Below are 11042 nucleotides of genomic sequence, written 5' to 3'. Positions count from 1 at the left end.
TATATATATATATATATATATATATATACCTATTCACTGCGAAGTTTAACCCGACTTATAACTGTGCCACGCTTAACCAACCGCCTATACAAAGGTTGGCTTAGAAGCCGGCCTTACTTCGAAATGCGGAGACTACTGAACCAGGCGTACCAGAAATATCTCGAAACCTTTCAGAATCGGAGTCATTAGCCGAGGACGCGTTCTCCGCCACCGCCGGCTTCGCTCGACTATCTAAGAAGCATTAGAGACGATACCTCCTCGATCTCCTTCATCTCCCTTTCGATCTCGGTCACCCGCTTTTACGGATGCTCTGACGGAGCGAATCTTCTCTGACACCTCATCTCCAACTCCTGATTCCTCTAGTCCATCCTTCAGTCCATTCCTCCATCTCGATTATTATCACCAGCCGACTCGAGCATAGAATTTTTAGAAGAGTTTTCCGCTTTTCTTCCGCGTAATATTTCTTCATTCATTCCGATAACTTTTGAGTCCTTAATCGACAGATTTCTATGTGCAACACAACCTCTCGCACTAGAGGTCTACATAATCGGTCCCGATTATTTTGATCCGAATAAAATCCGAAATGCTATACTACTACATGGGCTGAAAAGTCCCAGAATTTTTCAATACGTGGCGCCACTAGAAAATGAACATGATTCATTTCGAGAAGTTCATTTGTCACTAGTTTATGTATGAAGTTTCATGACATTTCGTTCATTCGTTTATAAGCTACAGTCGTTTAAATGGCGCTACTTTCGCCTTCGTTCTGTATCATCACGATAACGCACCGTCACACACGTCCTTGAAAGCGATGGCCAAATTGGACCAATTACGATTCGAATTGGTTGCTCACCCACCGTATTCTCTAGATTTGGCCCCCAGCGACTATTATCGGTTCCCAAACTTCAAGCGGCGACTCCAGAGAAAGAGATTCACCGAAAAATTCATCGAATGAGGAAATCATCGCGGAAACCGAGGCGTATTTCGAAGGCTTGGACGTTTCGTACTACAGAAAGGGCATCGAAATGTTGGAAAATCGCTATAGCAAATGTATCGCCCTCGAAGGCAACTATGTTGAGGAATAGATATAACTTTGCCCAAAAAACGCTTGTTTTAAAAATCCCGGGACTTTTAATGAAAACAAGCGTTTTTTGATAATAGTCGCTGAGGGCCAAGTCTGGAGAATACGGAGTGGGTGAGCAACCAATTCGAATCGTAATTGGTCCAATTTGGCCATCGCTTTCAAGGACATGTGTGATGGTGCGTTATCGTGATGGTACAGAACGAAGGCGAAAGTAGCGCCACTTAAACGACTGTAGCTTGTAAACGAATGAACGAAATGTCATGAAACTTCATACATAAACTAGTGACAGATGAACCTCTCGAAATGAATCATGTTCATTTTCTAATGACATCACGTATTGAAAAATCCCGGGATTTTTCAGCCCATGTAGTACATCTAGGATTTAGTGTCAACAATAAACTAGAATATTTATAACATGACGTGTCTCACTCTCCATTTACTAGAATCGTAAGACTTCTTATGATTCCCACCTCTCGTCAAAGATCACATATGGTCCGGTCCCGAGTTATAAGGATTAAATTCTTTGATTCAAAATTCAGACTGACGCAGAGCTTTCACGATTCAGAGCCGACACGTAATGTAAAAAATTTATTTGTTAATATCTTTAAAATATTTAATTTTAAAGCTCCTGAGTATGGTCATGTTGAAATCGTGACGTCGACGCAAAGGAGATCTTTGTTGGATATCATTCGTCTTTCATCGCGTCCAATGTGTAATATTAAAGCTAGTATTCATAGTCGATTCTTGTTTTAAGACCATCTTAAGTAATGTTCTAATAGGTAGAAACTTAAGAAACGATATGAGGATGATCTTTTTTCTGTAACCGCAAAATGCTGTCGCGCACTACTGCTCTCTGAAGAATGAATGTAAACTATGTAGCAGCATCCATTTTTTTGCACTGAGGATTAGAGTCTGCATGAAATCACATTTTGACCTCCAGCCGAAACCGAAACTTAGTTTAGTCTTACTAAAAAAAAAAAGAAGAGAGAGAGAAGTTAAAAAAGTCAGCCGGAGTTAAAATCGAGGCTTTTGGATTAAATTTACAAAGACCATAATTTTTAGAAATCATGACAAATTTATGTACTCTTTGAAAAACAAGATTTTATTAAAATATTTAATTATAATAATATAATAATATTGTATTCTTAACTTTTAAAGAAATCAAATCACTGTTATTATCACAGTTATTAAGATCAAATCAAAGTTTGTACTCAAATTAATTAATGAATTAATAATTAAAATCGAACAGTTATTTTTTTAATGCTTTCTGGCCTTTTGTACAATTGCCAATTTGTACAATTTCGGTTTACCCATCGAAATTTTCTCTTAATTTCAGTTGAAATTGAAATCAAAATGAAACATTGATTTTTGATCGAAACGAAACCGAAACCGAAATTTCGATCGGACTTTATTGAGGATACACGTCTATTTATACAATAGATTGTCGATTTTTGATTTGATCCACTTTTCAAGACTATAGAAAGTTGGTCACTTTTCAGTAAAATTTTGTAAAATTTTTCGAGGAAAAAAATTGATATTCGTGAGTGTACACCCAAGGATTTCGATTCTTTCCCTTGGAAATTTTCACAAACTAAAAAAATGATCATTTTTCTACATTAATGCTCATAGTGCGCGATTAACGACATGATTAAATCTTACGTCCATTTACAATTAAATTTGATGTAAAGATGAAATAAAATAAATTTTTGGAAGTTTTAAAAAAGTAACCGAAAAAAAATCAAAGTCCTTGAGTGTACATACATTCACCGACTAAAAGATTGCAATATTTTTTTTAATGGATTTTAATATGTACTTTTTAATGGGAATGTAGTCTGCTCACTAAGCGATTGGTTTTTACTTCTGAATCCATAAACAAGGACCAATCACTCGGTGAGTAGTGATGAATAGGTTGCATTTCGAAACCCATCGAAAAAAGTATTGCAACTTTTTAGTAACCGATTCTAGTACATATACATATGCATTATGATATCAATAAGCGCATTCAAGTTGACAAAGCAATTAGGTCCTGTTCATCGAGCAACTAAACATGATTGGCTGTTCAGTAGAGAAAACAGTTTTGCAACTGAAATTCTTTAATATAATTGGTTTATGCGTTTAGATCTATAAGAAGTCAAAAGCAATCAATCGTATTGAACAATTTTTCACATTTGCAAAGCTATTTTTTCTGTTGAACGCAATCATTAATTGGATCCACAAATAAGAACAAATCATGCTCATTCGCTCAAGTATGTTTTGCCGACTTGAACCCACTCATTGTTTTATTAACTTATTTAAAACATTCGTATTGATTTTATTTCATATTGTTTATTACATATTTATGAACATTGAATTAAATAAAATTTATATTAAATATATTTTTTTGTGTATTTTTTGATTGTAAATTAATAATTCAATTTATAAAATTAAATTTGTAATAATTTGTATTAATGGTATTTTTTATTCTAAATAAAAATATTAGACAAATCATTAAACAATACATTACACTATTATATTAAATTTTAATTATTATGCTATATTAAATTATTATATTTTATTTATAAATGTTTATAAAATAATCGTCAAACAATTCTATAAGTATACAATAGAATTATAAGCTTTTAAAAATTAAATATTTACAGAAGAACTGGAATGACGCATTATAACACAATTTATTATTTTATTTATTACAAAGGAACTGTAGAAAGAAGTACATAGTAATTATATGTACAAATAGACACAAGAGACAGTCAAACTTTCACCAGAATCATTCACTCATGTTCAAATGCCATATGTATTAATGAATCAGTCTGAATGTTTATTTTGTTGAACAATGAATAAAAGGCACTGGCAAGAATTGCTTCTCTTGTTTGTTTCCAATGTACAACTCTCATTCTTTCATGCATCAACATGTCAGCAAAATTATTTACACACTTAAATCTAATATCAAAGAGTAACCACTGTGTTACTTTAAGATGTATTTCTTTTACAAGCAGAAAATCTTTAAGTATTTAAAATTTAAAATTTAAATCGTCGAATATTACGCAAACACTGGAAAATGCTTAATTTTTTTTTTAATTGATCTATCGTCAACATTTTGATAAAATGTGAACAAGTATACGATTTCCTTTTATATCGACAAGATAGCATAATAATGTAATAATGTTCGCTCTTTCGCGTTTATAAATATTATAAAATAGTGTTTCTAACACGAATTTATAACTCTCTTAGCTATTGCTATTGTAAATCTCGTAATGTTATTAATAATAATTGGCGTAATGATAATTGTGTCGTTACGATTTTTTGTGTCGTTCCACGTCCAAAAATTGTATGGGAAGCATATATAAAGCATATCCAGATTGGTCTCTATTATCAGTACCGTTCACATATAAAAGTCTTCAAAGTATTCTCATGACAGAAAACACAAGTTATCTATTATGCTGCGGTTGCGGCTCTGCGACCTGCTCTCTATTGTGAACCGGTTGTGTCAATGTATTTTGAAACCACATCATCCAGTTGCTCAGATAATGGCCGTCCAATTGATTTTCAGGATTGTCCCTTATCTGCACATCGTTCAATTCTTGAAAATTGCGAACGGTTTGGAGTTCCGTAAAATTATTGTTCACTGAATGGCCCCCATGCATCCTTACCTCCCTTTTTCTAAGGGCATCCTTTACTAACCTTTGCCTACGCTCCTCTTCCGTTTCGATGGCGGATCTCGTGAATCTCATTTCCCTGGCTCTCAGTGCGTCCCTTCGTAATCTTTCTTTCCTTTCTTCCTCTGTCTCTTTAGCATATTGATTCAATCGGGCCTCTCGTCTCTTTGCTGACTCTTTATTTAATCTTTCCCTTCTCTGTTCTGGCGTTTCGTTTGCGTATAATGACAATCTTTTAATTCTTCTTCTCTCGGCTTCGCGATCCAGTCGCTTTCTCCTATCTTCCGGCGTCTCATTGTACATCCTGTATTCTCTTTTTCTTGCTGCTTCAGCGTCAAGTCGTTTTCTCCGTTGCTCCGGCGTCTCGTAATACATTCTCATCTCGCGTCTCTTCGCCGCTTCCTTTGCCAACCTCTGCAAACGTTGCTCCTCGCTCTCTTGCTCGTATAACTTTTTCCGTTTCTCTCTCATACACTCAGCCTTTTTTCTCAATCTTTCCCTGTAATCTTGATGATGCGCGGCGGACTTTAGCCTGATGTGTTTCTTTGATCTTCTGGATACTTTAGTCTTTTCCTGTTCAAGATTATCTTTACCATCTGTTAATTGGCTCTTACGTTTTGCTAGTGCGATCACATCGTTGGTGTCAACATCAACGGGAATTTGTATATTCTGTTTAGCATCTTTCAAGATCCTTAGTCGTATATTGGCGTCATTATTGCCATCGCATAACCATTCTGCAGTGTACAATGTGCCATGATCCTCATCATCTTCTTTTTTTATATTGATGTTGAGTCCATCTAAGAGTTCATTTGGTATCGTTACTGTAGATATATTGTAATTGGTCGTTTGTATATGTTCATCGTTTCGAATAAACACTTCTGTTGTGTTTGGCTGTTTTTGAAACTCGATATTTATAGAATCGGAGTCTAAAGTGTCTAAATAAATTGGATCAGTTAATACATTAGTAATAGCACCGTTCTCAGTATGTTGTATGTTTCCTAAAGTGGATTCTGAAGCGTTTAATTCATTTGCCTCACTCTGATCCTTGTCAATTGATTTCTCATTGTAGTTCTTGGACTCTCTGATCTCGATAGCACAAAAATGTCCCGCTGATGTAATTATCTCGACTTCATTAATATCGGCTTCGGGTTCATCGTTCTTCTGCTTATTGTACACTGAGAGCAAGTCTGCTGGCTGATTTCTTATTTGTACACCGTCTTCAGATATTTCCATGTCCCACCAGAATTCAAATAATGCGCTAAACGCTGAAATCATACGATAAAATATTGTAAATAGTTTGTTTGAAAATTATATGTGCATCGCAAAACATTAAGTCTGATAAAAATTGTATTACAAAATTAATAACGCGTTTCACTCTCTTCACGAATATTTTTGTCATGAAAAACATATATTTTAGAGTATAAATTCATTGCCAATTATTTCTCTACAAAAATATATAAAATATATAATAACATAACTAGTATATTAGAGTGTTCCTTACAATTGACTATCTTTCTAACAAATTCTTCTGTCATTTGACGATTTATTTGCCTTTTTTGTATAATTATTCTCAAAATTATCATATTGTAATATTATTTATATACACGCATTCTTCAAAACCGAAAATAGAGTATCAAATAGTATTAAAAGTATTTCTAATCAAAAAAGTAAACGAGATTTTAGCAATGTCGATTTCTTGCACGAATCGTCGACAAAATTATGATAATTAGATGTGAGAACCTTTCGGAAGTGCGCTCCATACCTGCGTATCGTCTGCTTGACAGCTGATTCAAGATGGCAGCGTGGATGGCATTTCGGAGTCGTGCATTTCCGCAGTATCCGTCAGCAACAAGTGCAACGCGATCATCATTCTTGCTCTCGCGTTACATGCTAAACGCCGCAAATCGCACGTAAACTCGGCATATTGTCAAACTGACCACGCGTCTTTATCCGAAATTCATCCGAACGTCGAGCGCCGCTCGTCCATCCACGTCTCTCGTCATTGCTAATGGCAACAAGACTCGAGAGCGGACTTTAGAACAGAATTCAAGCCGCGTTAAAATCGAAGGTGGCGCCAAGGGGCGGCAATATGTAGAGTTTCTCTAATAAGAATTAAGTCATCGAGTAATGATTTTTTATTGGTTCCATCATATTTAAAAAACAAAAGCGATAGTAAGACCGAGAAGAAATGACAGTAAGACAGAGAAAAAACGATAATAAAACAGATGCTGGAATCATACTAGATCTGACATACAGTGAAAATAATAGGTATGCTCGTTTTCGAGACGAATTTTTGTACCGTTCTGTGTATAATCAGATGCAATTTTGAACATTTATATCGCGATAACTTTGGCTGCGTTCAGAAACGTCGCTCGAATGTTTCCGATGCTTCGGATTCATCTGTCCTTATTTAATATTTAATTTTAATGTTAATTTTTAGACCTCCGAGGCATCCAAGTGACGTTTTTGAACGCAGCCTTTTGAAATGACATATTGTGAAAATTAGTACGTGTCAAGTAAAAATGTACACAAATCCTAACAGCACTTTGAGTCGACTATAGCTTCTAGACGTCTGACAAATGGACAGCCGTAAGTCGACTTTAGACGACTTGGAGACGTCTCTAAGTCATACAATGTTCTACTTTAAAGACGACTATAAGCCGACTTTAAGTCAACTATTCTAGGCTATGGTCCGATTCATGCCCACAACGCTCATTAACAGCATTCATCTTTGTTTAACAACATATAGTTAAACAACAAGGACGAAATGATTCTACATTTAAGCTTTATGAGCGTAAATCGCACTAGTCTTAAAGTCGATATTGAAAGGATGTTTGTATAAAATCGATTTACAGTCAACTCTGAAGGTCTGACTTAGAAAATCAACTTATAGTCGACATATTGACATTTGTGCTGTTAGGGAATAGTTCCGAAAAAAAGAATGCAGAAATTTATATTTTTTTCTATTTTTGAAGCAAATAACGCAACATAATGACATAATACCAATTTCAAATAACCGCGGCAACATGGCGAGAAAACAGAGATTCAACATAAGTGGATTATGGCTCCGGCACACCAGCGCGATGTTTGTCGCACGATATTCGTGTAATGAATGTACTTTACCTGTTTTCATTCTAAAGATATATTTTCATTGGATATCGCGTGTCGCGCGTGAGAACATCGCGCTGGTGTGCCGGAGTCATTAGATTGGATTATCGCTGCCAAGAATACTATTGAGCTCCGGATACAATGCGAAGGAATAGCGATCGCGATAGAAATAACACGATTTCAACCTATCAGAAACTGTATATTCCAGTGTATTTAATTTCTAAGTTGAAATTGTGTTATTTTTATCGCTATCGCTGTTCTTTCGCATTGTGTTTAAGGTTTTATTGATATAATATCTCATCACTATATGCTACAATAGCCTATGCGTGTAAACACAATGTGAAAAAAAATCGTGATCACCAATTGACTGTCTAATGTCCATTTCTACCAAGTAGATTAACTTTAACTCGATTCAATTTATTCTTCGTCTTTTTCTAATCTTTAGAACTAGAAAAAGATGAAAAGTAAATTGAACCGAGATTAAAGTTAACTACATTGGTAAGAAACGGGAAATCATGTGTTTTAGACAGCCAATCAGACTTGTGTCTCAATGGTCTAGTTTCCACCGAGAATTTAAACTGAATCAGATGTAAAGGCCATTCTACATTGATCGTATCGTAGCGTTAGAAGCGTTGTAAGTATCATGCGACTTTAAAATTGAAGGATTGGCTGAAGTAATAAGCTTGTGACTTGTGACGATACGATCAATGTAGAATGGCCTTAAGAATCAACCAACTACAGTCGAGTATTCCTCTGTCGTTCGACTGTAACAGGGAATACTCGATTATAGTTGGTTCTTACATTCTGATCCGGATTAAATGAAAACTAGGCCACTGATGGGAGTCTTTTTTAAGGCTCTAACGTGACTTCTGAGTATTGCTCTTTTTATGTTCAAAAAATACGCAAAAGTATCTATAATATATTACTTCTACCATAATCCGACGCTCCGCAATCGATCGATGATACAAAGCAAAATCCTGTTTTTTGATTCATTGTAGAGCGTCGTATGACTAACGTTGAATCCAGTATGAATCAGCAAGAGAAAATAGCTTGTTGCTTTCTCACTATTGGGTCAATGCGACGCTGCAAACATTTTGAAGCGTTTTTTAATTAGTCAGTTTGCAAAATTCTTTTTTGTAATTGGTCTTTGGTAATTGGTTAAATGCTTCAAAGCGTTTGTAGCAAGACTTTGACCACAGCCTATGAATACTGATTAGAGAGCTGCATTAGTATCTTAAGACATTATTTAAGACGGTCTTAAATGTACGCATTCATAGGCCGTATTCATAGTTTGTTCTTATTTCAAGATTGTCGTAAGTAATGTCTTAAGACGCTAATATGATCCTTTTATTGATTCTTTAAGATTATTAAAGTCATGTTTAGAATTATAGTGTGCATATAACGCTCTTGTGAGAAATTTAAAATATAATATAACTTAATTTTAAAATATGTATTTTAAAATATATTTAATTATAAAATATAATATATATTATAGATATCTACATCATCCATGATTAAAACAGATTTTGCAAAGATTTTTTGCTACAAGTTTTATCAATACAATAATTGCATTTAGCAAAAAGAAATAGCTTTACAGTTGTTGTAAAATTCTTTAATATGATTAATTTTATCCTTAGTTCCTCTCTGGATTTAAATGTGTATACAATTGCAAAGCTGTTGTTTATGTTAAACGTTAGCAAAAATGTAACAAAAAATATATATATGTTTGAAATGATAGTAGGCGATCAGAAATAATAAGTAGAATTCATAATTGCTGTAATTCGTTGCCATTTCATAAACATTTAAATACAATAAATTATTTAAACAAAAATGACACTATTATATGTGCTTTATTATAAAATAACAGATATAATACTCATTTTTTCCTGGCAATCAGCTGTCAAATTATGTCCACAGATTCTAGTCTGGAAGAATATGAGTTTAATACAAATACAATTAATATAATATCAAATTTGTTAAACTTTATTTGGCAAATTATTAAACTAATAACATTTTTTTATAGAGACATATAACCAAACTGAAAGTTTTTTAATTCATCCCAAACCATTCCTCGTTTAATCGCAAAACTGCCCCCCCTAAGTGTATGGTTAACATCTTCGTGTCCAATTACGCTCAGGACGTCTAAAAATGGTCAACGATTTTCTTTGATTCTCATCGGATGTCGATAAATCTTACACGTGGATATTCGCACTTTTTATCAGCAATCCTGCGCCTCCTCCTTCTTCCAGGAACGCGATCTTCGATCATATACACTATTAATTATCGACACGATGCATAACGATTAGCTTTTTTCCTCGCCGCCGTCGCCGAAACGCTCGTCCGGATGCGGACTCGTGTGCGCACGTCACCGCAAACGTCAACTTCAGATGAAAACGTCTTAATTATCGGAGCACGTATAATATAGTATCGGAGACGAAGAGTGCCCAGGCGCGTCCGGCAAAAACCGTCAACCGCGAACCAACGACCGGTGGGGTTGGGGGGAAAGAACTCGGAATAACAGAGAGAGAGAGAGAGATTATACGATGGATGGAAACGTTCGTACGCTATATAAGTATCGAGCCGGATTTCTCGTTCCCGCCACCAAAAGCGACGATGTTTATGTGCTGCAACGCAAAGAAACGTCCCGTGGTCTGGAGATCGCAGTATACGTCGATAAATAGTATGAAGTCTAACCATAGTCCCGTGATCGGCTATATATTCGTGAGACTTGAGGCAGTTAAGGAGACGACTCTTTCAGAATCACGCCTCTCAGACATTCGTGTCTGTGATGAAAATGTCTTCACTCGATTCTCCGATCTCTGCTGTAGCTTGAGCAAGTGTCCATGTGCGAAAATAAGGTGCTAATCTTGCAAAGATATAATTTTTCGGAAGTCACAGCATTCACGGAACTGTATTTTTTGATAATGGTCTCGCGTATGTGAATTTTAATTTATGATAAATTTGCACAGAAAGAAATATTTTTACTGAAGAAAAATTTTGTTGAAGTATCTAAAAAAATGTAGCTAGATACAAATTTGAAAATAATTTTGAACTATTAAAATAATACGCGAGAATTTTAAATATGATGAGTAAAAAGTTTTAACATTCTAGCAAAATGAGCATTCTACATAATTATTTTGGTTCAAAATTATTTTTAATAGGAATGTAACCGAATATCTGCTAGTATCTGATTTCCG

General features: G+C 34.9%; 1 protein-coding gene across 2 annotated transcripts; it reads right to left on the bottom strand.

Annotated features, from left to right (window-relative positions):
- Positions 1 to 3741: 3741 nt before the first annotated feature.
- Positions 3742 to 6720, bottom strand: LOC108685043 (trichohyalin-like). Of its 2 annotated transcripts, XM_018189661.1 has the most exons (3): positions 6500 to 6720; positions 4763 to 6002; positions 4563 to 4644 (listed from the first exon to the last, which is right to left on the bottom strand). In XM_018189661.1, exons 2-3 carry the CDS (start codon positions 5968 to 5970, stop codon positions 4641 to 4643), a joined length of 1212 nt encoding a protein of 403 aa, XP_018045150.1. In that variant the 5' UTR covers positions 5971 to 6002; positions 6500 to 6720; the 3' UTR covers positions 4563 to 4640. The 2 variants fall into 2 exon arrangements, with proteins under 2 accessions (XP_018045149.1, XP_018045150.1); XM_018189660.1 differs by having other exon boundaries at positions 3742 to 6002.
- Positions 6721 to 11042: the final 4322 nt, after the last annotated feature.

The sequence above is a fragment of the Atta colombica genome, unplaced genomic scaffold (assembly GCF_001594045.1).
Source record: "Atta colombica isolate Treedump-2 unplaced genomic scaffold, Acol1.0 scaffold145, whole genome shotgun sequence".
Taxonomy (NCBI): domain Eukaryota; kingdom Metazoa; phylum Arthropoda; class Insecta; order Hymenoptera; family Formicidae; genus Atta; species Atta colombica.
Note: the sequence above shows the minus strand (reverse complement) of the source record. Positions and strands in the feature narration are given on the sequence as shown.